This window comes from Contarinia nasturtii, unplaced genomic scaffold (assembly GCF_009176525.2).
Source record: "Contarinia nasturtii isolate CC-2019 unplaced genomic scaffold, AAFC_CNas_1.1 Cnas_scaffold_220, whole genome shotgun sequence".
Lineage (NCBI taxonomy): Eukaryota > Metazoa > Arthropoda > Insecta > Diptera > Cecidomyiidae > Contarinia > Contarinia nasturtii.
In genome coordinates this window covers 994678-1016393 of record NW_022197577.1, presented here as the reverse complement: position 1 = coordinate 1016393, position 21716 = coordinate 994678, and the positions used below count along the sequence as shown (strand labels likewise).

At 33.5% G+C, this 21716-nt stretch overlaps 5 protein-coding genes and 1 long non-coding RNA gene across 8 annotated transcripts in view; 2 read left to right on the top strand and 4 right to left on the bottom strand.

Annotated features, from left to right (window-relative positions):
- Nucleotides 1-983, bottom strand: part of LOC116337038 (serine protease persephone-like) — a 9732-nt gene extending 8749 nt beyond the window's left edge. The window contains exon 1 of the mRNA XM_031761321.1: nucleotides 898-983. The gene's annotated coding sequence lies outside the window, so the exon portion shown is untranslated. The remainder of the gene's footprint in view (nucleotides 1-897) is intronic.
- A 268-nt stretch (nucleotides 984-1251) lies between these two features.
- Nucleotides 1252-6124, bottom strand: LOC116337031 (V-type proton ATPase subunit H). 2 transcript variants are annotated; one of them, XM_031761310.1, is made up of 8 exons: nucleotides 5906-6124; nucleotides 5061-5542; nucleotides 3933-4121; nucleotides 3079-3213; nucleotides 2625-2998; nucleotides 2377-2565; nucleotides 2187-2300; nucleotides 1252-2098 (listed from the first exon to the last, which is right to left on the bottom strand). In XM_031761310.1, exons 1-8 carry the CDS (start codon nucleotides 5955-5957, stop codon nucleotides 2014-2016), a joined length of 1620 nt encoding a protein of 539 aa, XP_031617170.1. In that variant the 5' UTR covers nucleotides 5958-6124; the 3' UTR covers nucleotides 1252-2013. The 2 variants fall into 2 exon arrangements, with proteins under 2 accessions (XP_031617170.1, XP_031617171.1); XM_031761311.1 differs by lacking the exon at nucleotides 3933-4121 and having other exon boundaries at nucleotides 5906-6122.
- A 153-nt stretch (nucleotides 6125-6277) lies between these two features.
- On the top strand, nucleotides 6278-7722 carry LOC116337036 (tRNA-splicing endonuclease subunit Sen2). The gene is made up of 2 exons (XM_031761317.1): nucleotides 6278-7224; nucleotides 7383-7722. Exons 1-2 carry the CDS (start codon nucleotides 6414-6416, stop codon nucleotides 7640-7642), a joined length of 1071 nt encoding a protein of 356 aa, XP_031617177.1. The 5' UTR covers nucleotides 6278-6413; the 3' UTR covers nucleotides 7643-7722.
- Nucleotides 7477-8179, bottom strand: LOC116337040. The gene is made up of 3 exons (XR_004200776.1): nucleotides 8075-8179; nucleotides 7748-7924; nucleotides 7477-7672 (listed from the first exon to the last, which is right to left on the bottom strand). It is a non-coding gene; the product is annotated as an uncharacterized LOC116337040 (long non-coding RNA).
- Nucleotides 8180-8594: 415 nt separating this feature from the next.
- LOC116337033 (acetylcholine receptor subunit alpha-type acr-16-like) lies at nucleotides 8595-11674 on the top strand. Its single transcript, XM_031761312.1, has 8 exons — nucleotides 8595-8722; nucleotides 9649-9756; nucleotides 9838-9917; nucleotides 10175-10230; nucleotides 10299-10408; nucleotides 10467-10982; nucleotides 11094-11266; nucleotides 11342-11674. The coding sequence occupies exons 1-8, from the start codon at nucleotides 8632-8634 to the stop codon at nucleotides 11546-11548; spliced, it is 1341 nt and encodes a 446-aa protein (XP_031617172.1). The 5' UTR covers nucleotides 8595-8631; the 3' UTR covers nucleotides 11549-11674.
- Nucleotides 11675-11943: 269 nt separating this feature from the next.
- On the bottom strand, nucleotides 11944-20241 carry LOC116337035 (DNA-binding protein D-ETS-6). 2 transcript variants are annotated; one of them, XM_031761314.1, is made up of 4 exons: nucleotides 19890-20241; nucleotides 18891-19145; nucleotides 14306-14543; nucleotides 11944-12704 (listed from the first exon to the last, which is right to left on the bottom strand). In XM_031761314.1, exons 1-4 carry the CDS (start codon nucleotides 20119-20121, stop codon nucleotides 12338-12340), a joined length of 1092 nt encoding a protein of 363 aa, XP_031617174.1. In that variant the 5' UTR covers nucleotides 20122-20241; the 3' UTR covers nucleotides 11944-12337. The 2 variants fall into 2 exon arrangements, with proteins under 2 accessions (XP_031617174.1, XP_031617176.1); XM_031761316.1 differs by lacking the exons at nucleotides 18891-19145; nucleotides 19890-20241 and adding an exon at nucleotides 15453-15736.
- Between the last annotated feature and the right edge of the window lie 1475 nt (nucleotides 20242-21716).

Below are 21716 nucleotides of genomic sequence, written 5' to 3'. Positions count from 1 at the left end.
AATCTCTAGTGAATATTTCGTATTTTCTACTGTATGTTGTGAATATTCACAGTAAGCGACACAGGAACGAAGAAAGTCCGCACTAAAGAGAATGACAAAATATGTATATTTCATATATACAGGAAATATTCACGAAATATTCACGAAATATTCATCAAATTTATGCAATTATACACATTTATTTGTGTATATTCTTTATATACATACAATATTCATTGAATATTCAGCATTATGTTTCAATATTTACTGAAATCGTAGTATTCATTTTAACATAAAAGCCCCTGGAATTCTATATACACATGGAATAGCGTCGAATAACGTCGATTTGACGCGCATAGCGTTGAGGTTTCATATGGGTAGCGCTGATTAACGAAAAATATCTAAAAGTGCAGTTTTTCAGTTGGTCCTATTTCATCTGCTTTTAGGATAAATGCAATTCTAATTATTTGGTGTGTTTTTAACATATTCCTTAAATTCGTTGATCCTTGCAACAATCCGGGCTTTTTCTCTCTTTCCTTCTTCTATAAAATGAAAATAAACAATTTCTATTGAATACACGATTTTCTGATTTTTACATTGAAAGTATCCATTGTTTTATCATCTTTGTCTTTTGCATTCAAGTTTGCTCCATGATCATTGATCAGTCAATACTTTCTTCGATGCGTATAAATGGTACCTACTGACTGAAAAATGTTATCTCAAAATTAAAAAAACGTATCGAATGACTTTGAAACATACTATTGCTCCTAAACAAGATAAGAAAGTGATCATTGGGCACTGGGTCATTAAACTATGACAAAAAAAGAAGAAAATCAAACTTTATATGGGAGGTATATGCCGGAATATGCGTTAGATCAAACGGGTATTTATTCGAATGATTTCGTGTTGGATGCTTACAAAAGAGATTTCACTGCCCTTTTTCTTTGGGTTGGCAATATTTATGAATACATTCGAATGGAATTGAACGTCAGAATTGAACCAATTTACCCCCTAAGACTTAGCAATGATGCCTTGAAAATAAACAACTACAATCCAATATTCATAGTTAATCAATATGTGCGAAAGTACAAAGATATCATGAAGCTTAATCATCAAATTCATTCAATCAGACGTGAACAATCATATGACAATCCGCAATACAGAAACGTTAGCAATAATAATATGATAAGGGGAATTTAAAGATTAAAAACTTCTCATTCCTGATAAAAAAAATTACCATACCTGATAAAAAGAATTCATAAAAACTGTAAACTCTCTGTTAGTATCATTTAGAGATAATCTTTATTTATATATGTGAATAGAGAAAAAAGTAATAGATTTCTGTTTTTATGTTTCATTCAAATGTCTAACAATCTATGATAGAATAGTTTAAAATAATACTTGCATGTCTTCAATTCAAGAGAAATTGTAACAATGTGTTGATGCGAAAACAAAACAAAAAAAAACACATAAAACCATTCAATTTCGTTGATTTTATGGACATCGAAAACTGTATATCGTCAGTGGTTTTAAAAGAAACAGTCTGATTTGAAATTGAACTAGAAGAAAAAAAAAGTTTTTTTTTTCTATTTCTTTCAAAAAGTATCCAATTCGAATGGAATGTTACTGCTATTGACTGGTTTAGTGTTCCAAAACGAAATTATTATTACGAAGTCTTGTGCATCGCATGTGATCTGATTTGATACTATACAATAAAGGATATTTACATACAAACATTTACATGAAATTTGCTTTTGTTGTTGATTCTAATCGAATGAAACTATAAACCTTCACAAACAATTTTTTTTTCTTTTCGAATGAAGCTGGCTACAACACAAATTATTATTGTTACAATTCGATTTTGTCTTAACTACTAAAAAAAACAAATAAATTTTTTAAACATTTTTTTCCCTTTTTTCTCCAAATTTTCGGGATTCTTATTTGCATTCTGTTGTGGTAAGTAATTTTGTGCAAAAAGAATAAAAACTAATGCGCTGTTTTTCATAGATATTGCATCGACTATTGCACATATGCTTAGGCTTTTCCTTGGATTGTTGCTGGGCCAGAGTTTTGATTGCTTCCTTCGCTCTCTTTTTCCAATTGCTTGCCCAAATATTCCCTGGAAATGAATTGAAGAGCAAAACAAAGGCCATTAATATTGACTTCAAAAGGATAAGGAGAATGTGTTTGGGGGTGAGGTGTCTTACCAGTTGTGAACCATCAGTTTTTGCACAGCAACCAGTGCTTCATATCGCACATTTGGATCTTCGTGGCTCAAGAGTTGCATCACCAATTGTTTACCGCCAAAATGTTCGATTAAACTACGGCAGACAAATTTTATATTAATTTGTTACTCGAATGGGATTGTTTTGAAATTAGGTGCGACAAAAAACTTACTGTTTTCCCCTTGGGTTATGGCGAACATATTCACCGATATCGTAGCTAGCAACAGCCAACACCAATGGATCCTTCGATATTTCCAAGAAATGAATCAATGTACGCAATAGATCGTAGTTCTTTTCATTCAAACGTAAAGCATTTTCACGCCAGAATTTGGCTGACTTGTGAACTGGCGACCATTCCAAACTGCAAAGAAATCAAACGTTATTGGAAAATATGAAAATGCAGAAAATAAAAAATCATACCGTCCACTCTTGACTTCGGTCGAATATTCGTCGAATGAACTCAAATCCTGTACGGAGCTTTGTAGTTTTTCGGTCAAATATTCAACATCGCCGGTAATATCTTCGTCATCGAAACGACGTTGTTCCAAAATCGACAATTGTTTCAATACTTTGCACTGGACCATGGCAATGCAATGCTCCTTCGAAATATTTGGATCGGATGGTTTTTCAATCAAATTACGATAAACCGCCAAAATGATGCGTGTCACCTTTTCCTTGGCTGAATCATTCAAAATACTCGCCAAGATCGGAATGGCATTGAATTTGTTCATCTTTTCGGCCAACAACGGGTTGAATGTCAATACCCACAAACAGAAAATCAATTGATATTGGACCTGAAATTTAAAGAAATTTATTTAAGAAAGAGATTTTTTGTACTTTTTTTATTTAGAAGAAACTTGAAAAGTAAACATACCTGGAAGTTGACACGTGATGAAAGAATACTCAACAAGGTACTGATTCCATCGACCGCTACGAATGCAAAACGGTAATCATCCAAACGCAACATCATCTGCAGACATCTAGCAACGGATTGTATGTACTCGTTGTTCTGAACATTTTTCCATTTCAAATAGAATAGAAAAAAAGGTTAATAAAGAAATAATGGCCAAATCAATTGACGTCGTTAGTGGAAGAAAATTATTAAATTTTGTCTTTAGTCCAAAACTTGTTAGAAAGGTATTATTTTTTTTTTAATTTCGAAATGTCCAAATATGTTAATATAAAAAAATTGACTAAATCAGTCTTTTGCTCTCTTTCTTTCAAATCATTTTATAAATTCACCGTTTTTCAGTATGTAAAATAAAAAAAAATCATCCATATCCAAAAATAGACAATAATAAAATTCATAGTTTTCACCCATTTTTCTTGCATCTAAAGCGCATATTCTAATGAAATTTACTCGAATAATTAAAAAAAAAATGATTCGAAACTAAAAGCATTTGGAAAAGAATGAAGGAAAACAATTTGTAAAAACGAGATAGGTAAAACGCACGAATGAAAAAAAAAAACCTTGGAAATGATAGAATCAATATATAACACTAGACAACAACATCTCAACTAAATGGACAAAGGGAAAATACATTGTGTACAAATCAGCATCAAAATATGACAATGAAACTAAATCTTGAAAGCTTAAAACTAAATTACACTAAAAATATAAATATTTTTTTTGTTTTCATTTTAAATACACAAAATGCATAAAAATAGGAAAAAATATGTAAATAAAAAAACAGAAATGCAAAAAAAATCAAAAAGGATAAAAACTACCGATAGGGGTTTTGGAACAAGCGGTGGTGACGATGCACGTTGATCGCCCGAAAGCAGACTGTAACGTTCGGTATTCGTCGATTGGGCTTGTGGTTGTTGCTGTTGAAACTGCAGTTGCTGCTGTTGCAATGCGTGCTGATTACGATTTGTTTTTACTTTTTCAGCCATCTCTTGCAAATATTGTTTGGCCTTTTGAATTTTACGCAAAATATGATCATATCGGTGGATTTTAGGAGTGAGAACATTGAATATAATGTGAAAACATTTTGGTTTTTCACCGAGAAGTGTGTGTGTTTTTTTTTAAATTATATCAATCAAAAACAAAAAACAAAACGATAACAAAAAAGCGCAAAAATTGGAAAAAAATTACATGTTTTATACATGGAGCAAAATACACAATTAAAACACATTTTTATCAAAGAATAAAAATAAAAAAATAAATGGTGAACAAAATGTGCACGAATTTATTGTGCATTATGTGCATCGTATTCGATGTTTTTTTCTCTCGAGTGAATAACCCGAATTGATTGAGATCTTCTTCGGTTTTAATTTAGCAACAATTCAATGACAGAGTTTCGGGTTATTTTGATTCATTAACATGGAATCAATACACACAATCTACTCAACAAATACACACACACATATACACAAAATGTAATGGATAATGACTGCAATAGGCTACAAGTTCGGCTGCGATTAGTGATATATATATATGTTCAATTTGATTTAGAGTTTAATATATGCAATTCAAAGCACTAGGCACAATTATATTTACAGCTACACATTTGAAATGAATCTACTGAAACAACGATCAATAATACTTTTACACGATTTTCTAATGGGTCTCAATAAGTAAAAAAATCTTAGTAGTTTTTTTTTCTCAACAAATTAACAGAACGGATTAGTCACAAGTTAAAAGACAATGAAGCAAATTGTCAAAAATAAGCACAGATAACGTTTGCTTTTTTCTCCAGACGAATTAGAGAGTCTTTACACATAAAATCGAATTAAATAGAGGCTAGAGGCCATATTCCCGATTATTTGAAAGCTAAATATACACAGCACGGTAATTTTATGTTCGCGAAATTCGTGAACATTGTGTGTTATGTACGTTTTTCTAGTACTTACTTTGATGGTGAGTTGGTCTTTCAACCATTGCAAATAAAAGTGCAAATCGGCTTTTGGCATGAGCTCATGGCCCCAGCATGCCAATTTGGCCAAAATGCGCGATGACATATTGACAATGAAACCGTCCTGACGATTCAACAAATTCAAAAATGGTCCCCATACACTTTCCTTACGCTTGGCCGCATATTCATGGAAGATTTCGACACGTGAACGATCCTCTTGCAGCAAATCATCAATCATTACCAAAATGTATTGAATCGTTTGATCTTTTGATACGTGCGACAACAAATTCAAAAATGTTTTGGCACATTGGGCGGAATTTTGTTGCAAATAGGATGCACGTTGATCACTATCCAATGCGCTAACGCACATATAATCCTCATTGGTTATCATTTGAGATTGGGCATACGATTGCCAATTGATTTTATTTTGACGAATGTCACCAGCTTGTTGCTGCAAAACACTCGTTGCGGCAATCATGTCTGCAAAATAAAATAAAAACCAAATCAAAATCACACGAAATTCAATTAGAACCATTCTTATTGGAATGAGTTCGGAATGCATTTTATATTGAATGAATGAATGTATATTTGTTTTTGTACAGGTCTCGTGACGTCAAATTTTTCAGTCATTTGCTTAAATCACAAACTTATTTTTCGTTCGTAAAAATATGAATTTCTTTCCATTGCTTCGGGACTAGTTTTTTTAAAGTGATGTTTGCAATTTTGCAAGGACACCGGATAAATTCAATGCGAAAAAAAAACAAAGAAAATTGTATTTTCTATGTGCGAATCGCTTATTTGTTTGACATCTATTCATAAAAATAAACTTTGATTGTTTCTCACCAATTTTATCGTCTGGCAATGACGAAATCAAATCTTGTACGTTATTTGCCATGGTTTTAATGCAATCACGATTCTTTTTCAAATAAGAAATTTAGTAAAATTAGCGATGAAAAATGTATTTGTTCTCGACGAATTTCTTTTTAGCTCCGTACAACGCACAAACACTGTTTAGGTTGAAAAAAGTATTCTCTCAGCTGAGGGTCTTGTGACTTTTCCATCAAATATTGTTCACGTGAACTAAATGCGCACATACGTTTCACACTGTGTGTGTGATAAAAATACGAATGACAGCTCATGTCATTCAATAAAAACGTAGTAGAGGTGCACAACGAAGCTGTCAGTTGTCATGCTGCTGCTGCTGCTGCTGTGCCATTCACATGAAAGCACCGAATCAAGTAAACACGTTTGTGATGTTATTTAAATCGAATTGTTTTTTCTTTTGAGTTGATTTTATGTGAATTTTTGTTTATAATTCTGATAAATTTTGTGTGAATAATTTATCTGGAGAATGAATTTCAACGAGTTGTCACTACCTCAAGCAAAAAAATGTTCGGCCGACTCGAGTTTACGAGCATTTCCAATTGACCGTATACCAAAAATCGACGATGAAAAACCATTTACGGGTATTTTTAATGGATTGAGCGTGGAAATTAGTGATTCGGATGTAATAAAACATCTTTTTTCAAACGGTTGCTTTGGACTCAGTACAAAAACAAAAAATACACCACAGTCACTTTTCGCTCTTCCCCGAATGCAAAATGTGAGCCAATGCCAATATGTACAGAAGTTTGCATGGAATGCTAATTTCACAAATCGAAATCCGGATCTGGTAATGATAAATCTATTGGCACCCGCCGAAAGATCAGAAACAAATCATTTGAAACACAAAAGTGTGGAAGAAACGTCCATTGACTGTGAGAATATTGGAAATGAAGATGAACGCGATGACTTTGAAGACAATGGAGATGAAAATATTGAAGATGAAAATACCATCGATCAAACCATGGAAAATGTACTTGAAAAGACAGAACCAATGGAAATTTCAAGAAAGAGTGAGCCGGAACCTAATTTGGTGGCTGATCCATTTCCAATTGAAGAATATCTTGCTTTATTTCCGGAGGAAGCATTCTTGTTGCATTATTCATTGCGATGCTTGAAAATTCTCAACTTCGAGCAAACACATGAATTCACCACCGAAGAATTACTGGAAAAGTTCTGTGACATGAACCCGAAATTCATCGAACGATTTATTGCTTATCACTACTATCGCAGCAAGAATTGGGTCGTTAAAGGCGGACTGAAGTTTGGCGGAGATTTTCGTAAGTGACTTATTTCGTTCAATTTCAATTTCAACAGACGAAAAATTGTTTTAAAACTAAAAAACAATTTTAGTTGAAAATAAAAAAAAATCTTCGCTGAAAGTCATATCTTTTCTTTTTTTTTTGAAAAATATTTTTTTTTCTCTTTCTCTGTACAGTTCTGTATTACAAAGGGCCATCATACTATCATGCAAGCTATGTGGTGTTGGTGAATGACAGTGAAGATGAAGTGAATCAATTGGACATGCAATCAAATTACCGTGTATCTGACTCAACGAAAAAAGAACTGATAATTGCAACAATAACCCGACCAAAAAATCTCGAATATTCCAGTCGAACGGAGTGTCTGAATCGATTGAACGAGTTTCAAATCACCGAAATTATACCAAAACGTCTCACAATCAATCAATTAGCCTGACATACAGTTGTTTTTGGTGTTGATTTTTGACTGTGATAAATTTCAATAAAATAAAATTCAATTTTTATCAAAATAGCACAAAAAAACACTTGATTTTTCACTTACGCATTTTCTTCTTCAAAAATTAATTGGAATTGGTCACATCCAAACGTGTACCATTTATTTAATTTTTTCCAATCGCCCGTAAACCAATTTCGAGACTCAAACGATGACAAGATCATGTGAGTAACTGATTAAGTTTAAATTTGAAGTGTATGCATCGTTTGGTGTCATATTAACCTTCTTCGAGTTGGAAGGGAAAAAAATGAGTTAGTGTCTTCGTTTAAATTAGATCTCTCGCACACAATAAGATCTCTTTTTAACATACATATCATTCGCTCATATTGTACACATATGATTTGCCATTAGATTTACAGAAATTATATAAATTACCATTCCTTTGCACGAGAGACACACACTCTCTCTACTTTATTTGAGTCTGTTTCGAAGAGAGCTATTGCTCGTGCCCAATCGTGTCAATTGAAATGAGAGAATGAGTGAGTGATCCTAATAGACACTTGTTGTTGCGACATCCGCACATCATATAAATATGACGATACAAACAGCCAGCTGCTGATGCGCGTGTATTCGTTACATGACACATGTACAATTTGTTTTATTTTATTTTATTTTATTAAAGTTCTCTTTACAATTCTCAACAATCAACACAAAATAAGACGCGTGATAAAACAAAAAGAAAACGTTACGAGACGAGAATGGCGAGTGAATGCAAAGAGGAAGAAGAATAGTTTTTGAATGCAAAAATGTCTTGAGACGAGATAGAAAAAAGATTATAAACTGCAAATACGGTCAGTTTATCAACGACTGTGGCCAGCAGTGGAATTTAATTTGTATTGTCGCAATAAATTGTTGAATTGTCTCGACAAACATTTCTTTTGTTTGATGTGCTAATTCCGGAGAATTTTGTTGTGTTTCAACATTTTTCAAAAATGAAATATTATTTATTATTGATTGGCATTTTCATTGGTATACAATTTATAATTTGCATGGAAGATGGTGGCAGCGACCCCAATCGAAGAGGTAAAATGAAGACGAAATGTTCCAAAGATTCGTTCACAGTTAGCAAAGATTAGATTTATGTGTATTTTTCTAAATCTAAAAATAAGTGGACTCTATTTGAGACGTGTCTTTAATAAAATAATCAATGTTTCCGGTTCTACACGTTCCAATGTGTGCGCATCTATTGAGAAGCATTCCCTCATGAAAAAAGTTTGACTAGTGACCTGTTTCACGAAAATGACTGATTTTATTTAATTGTAGTCAAAGTTAAAACATGTTTTAAATTAATCCACTGTGTTAAATGGTTTCTTACCAGTCGATTACAATTTATACATGAATACTGATTAAATTATCATTTTAGCGATGGGCAAACACTATCGCTTGGGAATTTAGCAATAGCATTCTATTTTCACAAGGGTCATGCATGGTAAATTGACCCTGATGCATTCAATTGAAAAGTATAAAACTTAAGTATTTGTGCCGAAAAAGGCGGGGGTGACCCATGAGGATTAATGAAAATATCTTCAATTTTTTAAGGGGGTGTTCCAAAAAATTGTAAGGGGGTAAACATAGCTTCTGGTGTATAAATAAATCGTAATTACCCCCATCCCCACTGCTTGCCCATCTATGCAGGCATGTCATAAAATGCTATTGTTCGCATTAAAATATGTACATCAAATCATTGGATGTTATCAAGTCCATGTGTATAAGAGTTAATTTTATTAAAAGCGATCTCATTGCAAATCTCGTAGGCTAAAACACACTTTGTGTAATTTTTTTATATTTCCATTTTCATTCCGACTGTTGTCAGTGGATGTATATTTTCGTTTTTATTAATTTTATTTTGTTGAATAGTTGATGATAATAATGGAAAACTAGATGAAAGAAAAGTTATACGACATAAAAAAATATTACAAAAAATAGATTAATTTGTTTTTACTTTATAGCCAATAAACCGATATGGAATGAAACATATGCGGATGCATTGAAACGTGACCTTTTAATGTCGTACGACAAATTTGCAAGACCGACGCAGCACTATAACACGACAAAAGGTAATTTTTGACTTTGGACTGGTCCGATTGTATTTTTAACTCTGTTCTTTTCTCACTCTCATATTTAAAACACCGCAATAGTGACACTTGACATGAAAATCAAGCATGTCGATTTCGATGAGAAAACATCAATCTTCACCGTTTATTCGTGGTTTTTTATGGTAAATTATCGAAATATCCAGACACTGTTTCTCGGAGTAGGTGGTGGAGTACCGGGGAGCAGAGCAGTGAAGAGCAAAGTATTAAAAGTTGAAATAATTAATTAAAACTGCATTATTCCATGGTGCTCTTCCCGCTCCGCCTTTCACATACTCTGCTCTGAGAAAAAGTCTCTGGAAAAATCTGTCCTAAAATTAATTTCATTGCAATCTATTCTTTGAATTTTCGTGATATTTTCATTTATCCCATTTCGGTGTAGGATTGGAACGATGAAAAACTGAAATGGAACAAAACCCAATATGGCAATTTGAGCAAGTAAAATAACTCATCCTTATTTTTTCTCATTTCGTTTAGAAGATATTTTTTCTCTGTCATTTTTTAAGACTTGCCCTTGCGCAGCATGAAGTTTGGCAGCCCGATATCACGCTCTATAACTCTGTATCACCTCAAAATGATTTTTTTGGACAGGCAAATTTTGTGGTAGAATCAAATGGTAAAGTAATTGGTTTAGTTTGACTTTCAATGACTTTCTATCATTTTAAACTTTTTAGGAAAAGTAGTCTGGATACCGCCTGCTACCTTTAAAGTACTTTGTGATTCAAATTTGCGCGATTGGCCATTCGATACTCATCAATGCACTTTGGCATTTGGCTCATGGATGTATGACGGCCATGAAATTGACATAGTACAAAAAGAAACAAACGATTCGCATCTTGAACTTTATGTGGAAAATACCGAATGGGAAATAACAAATGTACAACTCGTCCGAAGTGAAACAGTATATTCAGTGTCAGAATCGCACGTCGATATGGACGTTCCATCCGTTGACATTCCTTACGTTGAGATTCGTTACTACATTGCAATTTCTCGACGCTCATCGATTTATCATAGCGTAATAATCGCACCAGCATTTATTGTGATTTTACTTACCTTACTCACATTTTGGCTACCCGCTCAATATGGCGAGAAAATTCTATTGAACGGCATCACCGCTTTGATAATTGTTCTCTTCTTACTGTATTTTTCACAAAAATTGAATGTCATGGCTTCGCATACACCGCTCATTGGTACGTAACTGGATAAAAATAACAATAAGGAACTGAACTTATTCAATATTCATATTTTGTATTTTCGTTGTCATCTTTCCAATGCTTAGTGAAATTTGTATTTTTGTTTAGTTTTATTCTACAGTCATGCATTGTATATGGTGTGCTTTTCAATGCTGATTTCAGTGATTGTTATAAATTTAACGAGACTGAAACACCAAAAAGTTTTGCCATGGATCATTAAGAAGCAACTGGATGGAAAACTGGGCGATTTTCTGCTGCTCGATCATGTTAACGATACAGAGGTTTTCTTTTACTTGTCGTTTTTTTATTTTTGTGTCTGTGAAAAATAAAAAAAAATGTTTTTTTTTTTTTTTCAGAACGATCAGCAGTCCCGTTCATCTGAACTCCGCGAGCATCCATTTGAAGAGGCAACTAACGACGAACAACAAATAATTCAGCAATGTCGCCGTGGAAAAAATTCATTGAAAAATGATTACGTGAAATTGGCTACGGCCATTGATCGAATCGCTTTCATCTTATATTTGTTTCTATTCATAATTTTCGGTATTGCTTACTCCATTTGATTTGTCTTGATCTAATTGATTGAATCTAAACAAATGTAAAAAGCGGAAATGGCACAATGTGTCACATGTCTATTAACTGCTTATTTTCATGAAATAAAACAAACAATGAGTACTAGTGAATTGCAAGTGAACATGTTTTTATTTACATTTTCTCTGCTCTTTGTATTTCTAAATCTAAACGACATTTATCTATTTACAATAATCATCGAATCCATACAAATAAAAATGTGATTTGCAAGCAAATAAACAAAACAAAATGAAGAAAAAAAAACAATAAACGAACATTTTCGATTGAATTTTGTAACAATTTTCAAATAAATTTGTACATAAAAATGTCTAGGGAATTAATATTAAAAAGTCTAACTTAGAAGAAATAAATTTATACTTTGGACAAATTTGTTGTGTGCCGTCGGCAAAACAAAAGAATTTTGTGAAATGAATTATAAAACTTTTTATTTGGTGTTTTCATTTGTTTTGCTGAATCAAGCCTAAAATTACTTGTAATAATACCATTTTATTAACGAATGTTATAATACACATTCACAACATAATCAGTGGTGTTCCGGTCAAAGTACTGTTTTGTTTTGTAAATCCTTTTCTGTTGAATTACGTAATAAAATTACATCACAAATGACCTATTATTAATAAAGTGAATACTTATGTTTTATGTGAGTGTGGGTGAGTGTATGTGAAAAGGGTCCAGAGTAAAACTCTCCAAATGTGGCAGTGGCCACCTACGAGTGAGAATCCCTTTAAGGAAATATAACGACGGTGTTTAAATGACCGCAATTAATTGTACGGTGGACAATAATAGGGTGGCGAAAAAATGGTCGATGTTGAAGCATTTGATGCCGATGGTCGGATTATTGATGGTGTGACCGATGTTGTTTGTGTCGTTAAAATGCTTGGCGTCGATATAGCTGTTGTCATTGGCGGTATCAATGGAATTTGTATGGTTGTTGGATATATTGTCGTTGGACTTTGAATGGAATCGGCCGAAAGGCTACGACCATAATTTGCTGCTTGCAACATACTTGCAGTTGGATCACCACCTTGAGCCTGTTGCTGGCATGCTGCCATCAGTCCATGAAAATCAAATTTGTACGCATACCGTTTGCCATGCACTTTGGTCATAATATTCTTATCGTAATAGTACCTGTGAAAATGAATTAATCAAATAACACACACATTTTATCGTTTAAGATTGACCAATTAGTCGAAAGAAAATAAATTAAAGACAAATATGTAAATTGAACACACAGAAAGCCATATTTAACGACGAGAACGCGAACACACATCTTGACCAAATAATTTATGAATCAACGAGCAAGAGATGAGACATCACCATTAAAAAAACGATGAAACATCGACACGTTCCATAATGAGAACGCTCCTTTTTTATCAATCTCTCAATAGTTTTTCTCACTACATGTGTGTTTTATGAATTTCTCCTTCAAAAGCGTGTGTAATGGCAAGTGGTGAATGGGAGGAATCAAAGCAAAATATGATAATTTGCTAAAGACCGCATGCTTAATCGATGATTCATTCGAATACCAACGAAATATCTCAAGCATATACTTCCGATTTGCGTATCGTTGGAATCTCGCTGTCTTTCTGTGCAACATGAATCAAGTGACAGCCAACAAATGAATACACACATATAAAGACGAAAAAGACGACGAAGAAAAACGAAGAACAAAAGCCAGTTAGGTAATAGTGATGCTGCGTGTTATGGTCAATATTTCTGTGAACTACATTGTTTTTTTCTTCTTTTTCTTCTTTTTCGTTGCGTCGCACACTCTTTCGTTTCACAGAATTTCTCACGATTCGTTTTGGTACCATCGCGGTACCACCGACAACATTCATTCTCGCATAATTTTTTTTAGCAAAGATATATATTTGGCCGACGGCATAGTTAGATACACGGTCATTATGATTTCATGTGTTTCAATTAAAAAAACGGTATCCATACAATTGTAACACTGATTCATTGACAGTGAGTCATCTGCCTTAATATGGTGGCCGTGTGCGAGAGCGTTATGCGAAACGAAACACATCAACGACTTCAATTAATTTGTAAGAGAGAAAAAAAAACATGAAAAAGGTTTGATTGAATGAGTGGAAAGCAATCGATTCAGAGATAGTTGTTCCCATTTAAATTTATTGCCTTGAAAAAAGCATTCACCAAAAGCACAATATTAATGTTTTCGTAGAAATGAATAATTTTCATTTAAATAAAGCTTCTTCGGCGCCTTTAAACCTATTGACAAATCTGCGAATCCAAAACGACATTGGCGGCAGTGGCAAACGAAACATTTTTATATTTCCATTAAAGCGATGTGATTTTAAGCGGCAAAAACACCAACGAAGTGATAATACGATTATAAAGAAACGCACAAACCATTTAGATGTTGTATTTATGAATGAATGTTGTTCGCGCACCGTTTTGCACTTTACACTTTCCGCAGAATTGCGAAAGAATCAAAACAAAAAAAAACGACGAAAAAAAGAAACAAAAGAAATCGGCGCGAAAAATGACCACCATCGCACACACAGCAAACCGGATAAATAATCATGATTCAAAATTGAAATTGTATGACTTTTAAAAAGAGACGTAAGAAGAAACATGATTTTTATCGAACACGGATAGAAAGGCGAACGATAAATATCATCAATTTACACACGAAACAAAAAAATGATATAAAACCGCAAAAACCAACAACAACAACCATTCAAACTAATAATAATTTAATTTACCTGAGCGCTCGACTGAGCTTGTCGTAGTTCATGTTCGGTTTAGCTTTTCGTTCGCCCCAACGGCGCGCCACTTCATCTGGATCGATGAGCTTGAATTCACCATTTGTACCCTCCCACACGATAAATTCGGCATTCGACGAATCAGCTAGCAGCTCGAGCAAAAATTGCCATAGCTGAATTTGACCCGACCCTTGCGACACCAATCTGTGCGATGCTGCGTTCAACAATTGATAAGGATCTGTGGATTTAAAGCGAACATACCATGTTTTTAGTAAGAGAAAAAGGGAACGCACCACAAACCAACAATACATTTTTTTTTCTCAATAAATCTCGCTGTTTATTCGCTAAAGTGAGCTTTTAAGCAGGGGAGTTTTATTTCGTTCTTGGTTTTACTTTAATGATATTACAATAAAAAAATTTTTGAAGGACGACATTTCGGTTTTGAAATGGCATTAGGTGATTAATTTCATCGACCAACACGAAACAAATTGATTGAGGTTTTAAACACATCATCCAATGTGAACGATATGCAAAACGAGAATTCTCAGAAATGGTGATGTTTTTCTATTATGCAGTTTTTTTGGTAATTTAATTGAAACAATTGCGTACAATATTTTCAAGCCAATGTTAAAACGCTGATTATTATCAGCTGTTTAAATACACAATGAAAATAGCGCATTGGCACAGATGTACACTGAAAATATCATATTTTGCACAAGAAGATAAAAACAAATCAATGACTATTCTTTAATTCTACGAATTCCCCGCGAACACTTCGTAATTGAACTAAAAATAACATTGGCGCCAATTACTCATCGGTTTGGTTGGTTGACATTGGATCTGATCCGATAGAAGAAAAAAACGACCGACACATTCTTGTGCCGATTTTATTTCATCAAAATTGTGACTTTTAATTTGTTGTGGAATTTTCACATTTTTAGCAGTGTACACATAAAATAACCCAAATGCGACTTCAGAAAAATATATATTTTTTTTAAATTTCGTTAAAAATAGAATTTAACATCGTTATCTTGCAATGGCGCCAAAACAACCGTTTCATTATTTTAAAATAATTTGATGCATAAAAAAAGTGAATAAAATCCTCGAAAAAACCCAAATGACTAAGTTCTATGTGATGTAAAAATACCATTGTAAATCATAGCCATACTAGCTGATGGCCGATGATGATGTGAGTGTACATGATGCGACTGTTGATGAACACGAGCTGCAAATCGTCGATTGAAATCCTCGGACAAACGCCACATCACGCCCGTGTCAACGCATACACTACTCATTTCATAATTATTCAACATTTATTCGGACGTTTTTATTCGAATTAACGATAGAACAGATTTCCTCAAACTTTTTTTTTATTTAAAACTTTTTTCTTTTTTGTTATTCGTATTATTTCTTTAAATTGTTCTTTTCAAAAAGCAAAGTTTCCCGATTGAAGAGTTAAAATCCTTTATTTCTCGAAAGAAAAAACTCAAAATGAGTTGAAAAGTGGTTGACTTTTCTTCTTTCCCAAAAAATTTATGCCACCTTGACACTTTTTTTCACATTCAGCCAATATTTTTTTTAAAGTTAATTTCTTTCTAAAAGCACGGTATTTTTTTAAGAAATTACAGTAAAAAATCAAATTTTTCCTTTAAATCAAATGAAATGCTCTTTTTTGTTTGCTTTTGAATAAACGGTGTGGTTACTTGAACGGTTCATTGGTAAATGTTATCGTTGGCTTGTGGATTGAGTGTACGTGAAAGTGTTTTGATAGCCCGCAAACGCATATCCAGTGGCAAATGGAGAACTTTGCGTCGCTTACACTCGATTTTTGCTTTTTCACGCTTCATCCACCCTCCTGATTGTGATGATAACTCAGATGCACATAGTGTTACAATGTAAAACATTTATAGCGGTTTTCGTTGCATGTTTCGAACGAAGTAAAGTGGAGAAAAATTCACAGCAAGTGGTAAAATATGTGAAATAAACTTTAATACAAAATCTCGGCTTTAAAACAATTCCAATGAAAAATGGATTTGGTTTTATTATGGTTTTCGTCAAGGACTCACACACACATTCCTTTGCATTTCACATATTTGCTCTTTCATTAACCTCGAGCTTAAACTTACAGCAGAGTGTGACTTTAGTTGTTTTTAATGCGTCAATTTAATAGTTCAAGGAAACGAAATTACTTCGTGGCAGTACTGGCCATTAATCAGTTAATTAAAAACAGAATCGAGCTTGTGTGACACGTGTGCAGTATAGTAATAAGCACCCTGTTGTGTGATTTTGTCAATTTTCATCAAGTATGCAAATCAAGATGCGTCCAAACATACGCAAAAAAGGACATAAGCGTCGAGCATTGGTTTCCTTTGGTACGTTCCGTCTCGGATGCGCAAATAAATTTCGAATGAAAGGCTCTTCCGAGATGTGCCATTGTAATGTGCCACATTATGAGAGAGAGATAGAACGACACACGGTAAATGACTTTGTGTCGTGAATGGCTAAATCCTTCACAGTGGGCGATCGACTGAAGCATTATTATTCGCTTGGAGCATTACTTTATCATTCGCGATGCATTCACAAAGAGAAAATCATCAATAAGAATCGCTAGGAAGCGAATTACAAAATCCAATAAAAACATCAAATGACAAATGTTTTTTTTTTTAGTGAAAATGGATAGGAAGGAAGGAAGGAAGGAAGGATGTGTGAATGAATTTGATGATGCGATTGTAATGTGTTTTCTTTTCAAATACACAATTTTCGTTCATGAGTGGACTGGGAAGAGTGTTTAAATGTTAAATGTTTCCATTTTGCAAAAAATCTTTCGCAAAATTTTGGAATTTTATTTTTTTTTCCCTTTTTTTTAAAGAAAAAGCCGTAAATTGCCAAAAACATTCATTTATGCTTATAAAATGCTAATCACAATTCGTATGCACGAGTATCACGATGCCACTTCTATCAAGTCGTGGTTCAACTTGGTGTAAAGTGATTCATTAGAATCCAATGATAGTTTGTTTACGTCAATGTGGTTTCTAAACAAGAGGTTTCTATTTGAAAACGCTTAAAAGCATCCGAAATTAGTTGACTTCCTTGACATTTGATTCCAAGAAATCTTCTGTTTTACTTATACATTTTATTGCACAATTTTGATAAGTGTTTCCTACTTTCAAGTCAAGAGGTCAGCATGAACGACAACTCATTGAAGCAAATAAAAAACCACCCCCAATAATACGATGGTAATCATTTTTCCCTATTTTCACTTTTCTCGGTCGGAGGTTTTAAGAAATTGTATAAATATGATAATCAAATGCTCATCATTTTATTATAAGGTAATCTTTTGGTCCCGGATCATCAGCACTCGGTTCCATCTCCCTCCGTTCAGTATTTCTTGCTTCCTTCTCTAACTCTCGTTCTCTCTCTCTTAAACATATACTTTCGTGAATTTACTTGTGAATCTTTTGTTTCTAGTACATTTTGTTTGGTTTTTATTTCTTTTGAAACTGGTGCACGGATAGTGTATTGAGAGACAAACCAAAAAGACACACATAAACTTGAAAGGTTAACTCCCATTTTCGTGCGGTCCCTTTCACACGCTCATTTTTATCACACGGTTCTGTGTTCAAATGAGAATATATCAAACGACGGTGTAAAAAACCGTGTTGTTGTGCTCCGCTGTGCGAACGGCAAACGCAGAGAATCTATGTTACACACAAATGCAGCACATACATACCGAATGAAAAAAGGGGAAGACTGTATTTGTTTAAGGCTTACACTCGCACGAAATACCATCATCCAGTGCATGTGCCGAGGCCGATTTATTAAAAAAAAAGTGTATAGAGAAAGAGCGACGAAGAGAGAATGGTTTATGCAGAAACCGCAGGATTCCATTTAACATTGATATCGTCACATTTGATTCGGTTATTTGTTGATTTTCTTAGAATATTTTGCTTTTGTCTACTTTACATTTAATTTGATATTATTGAGAAATGATTGAGAGAAGAAACTGCATTCATTTCTGGAAATTCGGCTTAAACGACGATGATTGACTGCATTTTCGTGCAGAAAATGCGTAAAATACGAGAAAAGGACGATTTTTATCTTAATTCAATTCAATCGAAACAAAGTGTGCCGATGAAATGAGTTACAAAATGATAAATACGCGGAATCCATTGCAAAAACGGCGAACAACTTAATGGCAAACTATTTATCTCCTCGAAATTTAATCCGAAGAACAAATACAAAATCAAAGTTATGTGTTTGGCCAATTCAACGTACTCATTAACGGCCAATATCGAATGATCTTGACCGGTAGCTACAATAAAAGAGATAAATGCATTTTGAATTCCCGACGGAGTGTTTTCACTTGGATATACGACCAGACGGAATGAGAAACAGAAAGAAAAAAGGGTGAAAGTCAATTGTTTGCCATTTATTTTTACACGTTGGTCATTCGATGTATTTATGAGCGGGTCTTATCGGTCAATTGATTAGAAAATGACTCTCTTTTTTCTAACAAAAATCAACTACGTAACTACCATACGATAAATACTGTAGAGTAAAGTCGATTAATTTTCTGTTTGCTTACGGGGTTCGGTGTCGTTTTGTAGAGATGGTATCGATCGACCAGTAGCATCGGTTAGTTTCCAAGCAATGAATTTCGCCAGTTTTTTACCACCATACTCTGATCCAGCACAAACCCAGAAATCAGCCTTACTTAGCTCCAATAATTCTTTGCCAGTTTTTGGAAAACGCGACCGAACCGGGGGTGGTTCGATTTTAAATTTTTTGGTCATCCATTTCAACCATACTTTTATATTTCCAGCGTCCCAATGGGTTGGATCTGCATAGAAAAACAAACAACGCAAAAATTTCGAAATTCGTATTAACACAAAGAAAATAAAATTATATACTAGGATTTCAATACTTTTATGATAACACTTTTGTCACTAACTCCAATCTAACAGGCTTATTATCATTTACAGGAATATATTTTTGAGAAAATGGTATTTTGCCGGAAAGTGAATTGAGAGTAAAATTCGAAGAATAAAGATAAAAACTTAGAAGTGTTATTTAACGGATATGATGTTTTAAATCATTCAAATTATTTTTTACCATGCTCACTTTATTATTTATGTTACAGCATGATTTTCAGCAGAACAATACGTCTTATTGGAAAATTGAATTTTTTTAAGAATAATTTCCTTTTTCTCATTATTCTTATCCATCACGAAATAAATTAATACACAAAAAATAAAAGCACTTTTTTTAGCACTTAAAAATCATATGGAACAATTGCAGACACTCACTGGTGCCCATACTTTTCCTGCATCATAACAGCTCTGCATTCTCCTGCAAAGTGCAACTAATAGATAAAAAACCAGCCTTTATAAAATGGATTCTCATTGTTTTCTTTTCAAACTCAAATAGATAAAATAAATCTGTTCTGAAGCTTAAGCCTTATTTGTTTAATCCAAAAAAGTATGATTATTCATAACGATGCGTTATAATCAGTAAATTGAAGACGACATAAATTTATCTCGCGAAATAAAAAAAATTATTTACTGTAAATTAAACAAACACACACCTGCTGGTAGATTCACCTCTTGTTCGTCCGCCGAATCGTCACTGTCTTCGTTCGATTGCGATGGAACTGAAAACCCGGCGAATTCCATAGATGTCGAAGAGCGTGGTGATTGATTGCAGTCCATTTCTGATGCATTTTCATTTTTACTTGTATTTTCATTTGTGTTCGAATTCTCAGTCTTCTCACGTATTTCTTTACTCTGCACATCAGTCGGTTTATCACCAAAGTGCATTTTGCATTGTTACTTGTCTTTTATTATAACGATTCAAAAAGTGAATCACGATCAATTCACTTTTCATTCAATTCATCAATTTATGAGTAACTTAAAAATTCGGAAATTCTTTTTTGTCGAAACTACTGCATCATTTTTTATTGTTGAACTGTAGTTGTTTTTCAATCTTTTTACAATTGATGAGATGATTTAATTTAGAAATTCGAATCTCACAACAATATGAATCACTATCATTATTTTTTTTTGCAAAATTCACGAAAAACACGTAAAAAATTTCGCGAAAAACTTGTCAAAATTTAGAGATGATGTGCCGACAGTGACATTCGTGTTTTGTGAATTATTCATTTACAAAAAGATCAACTGCGAATCATCTAGTCGTTGAAAAGAGTAATTTTAATTCCACGAAAATTGTATTACTAATAAAGCTTTTCGAGTTTTTATTATTTGCTTTGTGTCAGTTTTTTTTTTGGTATGAATATTTCTTGTATTGTTCAATTGTGTACACCAATATTCAAGAACACTTAAAATGGTTTGCTTTCGATTTCTTTCACGTGTTGCTTTTTTATATTTTGTTGTTTTGATTGTAACTCTTGGTTTTTCTACAAAACATTTAATATTCACATCAGAATTTAACACAGCACAGCCGATAATTTTATATCACTAACTAAAGAATACGTAAGTAAAAATTGACATACGTATGATTGGATTTAATCCTTAAATTTGATACGTGCCACAAATCACGTACACAACTATAAGTCAATTAAAATTCTAAACAATGATCTACACTTGGTGTATAATTAGCGAAAAGGATTTACCCAAAACGAAACGAATCGAGCAATGTAATCCATTGCAATAGACATTCGCGATCAACAAAAATCAATTTGTGACTGACACCGAAATGTTAATATTTAACCGTCATTCGCATTCGAAATCACATCGTTATGATATGTGTGTGAGCGCTGCCACGATATGAATGAAATTGAATTCACACGCAGACCCGTTGATCATCTCTTCGCAGCATACACACACTAGCGTCGAGAGATATCGGTGTGTACTCTTTCGCGATCACAACGCTGAACGGGGAAGCGGTCGCAAACACATACACAACGATCTTTTGGCAGGGAATTTCCCATTAAAACAAATAAATAGTGTGTGTATAGTTGTGATTTGTATGCGAAACGTTTATTAAAAGACGTTTGAAGAGAGAAATGAAATGATCACCTGTTTTGAACAGGAGATAAATATCGTATGATATATCTATTGCAATCTAACTCTTTCGAAAAAGATCCGCGTTGATCGTTCGACTGGGCTGTTGCATTAAAAAGTCATTCATCGAAGGTATTCATCATTGAAAGTAGTTTGGTTTGGGAAAATACATTCAGGAAGAATTCGCGAATACCTGTTTCACATTGCATAATTTGGATGACAACAGACACAAAAAGAGATCAATCGGTGTGTCATACAAACCGTCCAAAATTGGCGGAAAACATAAGCGGTTCGTCGTTAAGAGATCGCAAGTTCAATTCATTGATGTACGTTAAAAATGAAATTGACAAATGTCAATAACAACAATGAGATACTTTTACAACTTGCGA

What these genes read in the sequence shown, in the direction of transcription:
- LOC116337031 (XM_031761310.1), bottom strand. Translation starts at nt 5,957, where the DNA reads ATGGCAAATAACGTACAAGATTTGATTTCGTCATTGCCAGACGATAAA. An exon ending in CATCACGTGTCAACTTCCAG is followed by an intron (nt 2,999 to 3,078) that starts GTATGTTTACTT and finishes TTTAAATTTCAG; the next exon opens with GTCCAATATCAATTGATTTT. An exon ending in AAACTGATGGTTCACAACTG is followed by an intron (nt 2,099 to 2,186) that starts GTAAGACACCTC and finishes ATTCATTTCCAG; the next exon opens with GGAATATTTGGGCAAGCAAT.
- LOC116337036 (XM_031761317.1), top strand. Translation starts at nt 6,414, where the DNA reads ATGAATTTCAACGAGTTGTCACTACCTCAAGCAAAAAAATGTTCGGCC. An exon ending in GAAGTTTGGCGGAGATTTTC is followed by an intron (nt 7,225 to 7,382) that starts GTAAGTGACTTA and finishes TTCTCTGTACAG; the next exon opens with TTCTGTATTACAAAGGGCCA.
- LOC116337033 (XM_031761312.1), top strand. Translation starts at nt 8,632, where the DNA reads ATGAAATATTATTTATTATTGATTGGCATTTTCATTGGTATACAATTT. An exon ending in CAGCGACCCCAATCGAAGAG is followed by an intron (nt 8,723 to 9,648) that starts GTAAAATGAAGA and finishes TTTACTTTATAG; the next exon opens with CCAATAAACCGATATGGAAT. An exon ending in ATCATGTTAACGATACAGAG is followed by an intron (nt 11,267 to 11,341) that starts GTTTTCTTTTAC and finishes TTTTTTTTTCAG; the next exon opens with AACGATCAGCAGTCCCGTTC.
- LOC116337035 (XM_031761314.1), bottom strand. Translation starts at nt 20,121, where the DNA reads ATGCACTTTGGTGATAAACCGACTGATGTGCAGAGTAAAGAAATACGT. An exon ending in AGAGGTGAATCTACCAGCAG is followed by an intron (nt 19,146 to 19,889) that starts GTGTGTGTTTGT and finishes TTTTCTATGCAG; the next exon opens with ATCCAACCCATTGGGACGCT. An exon ending in AAGCTCAGTCGAGCGCTCAG is followed by an intron (nt 12,705 to 14,305) that starts GTAAATTAAATT and finishes TCATTTTCACAG; the next exon opens with GTACTATTACGATAAGAATA.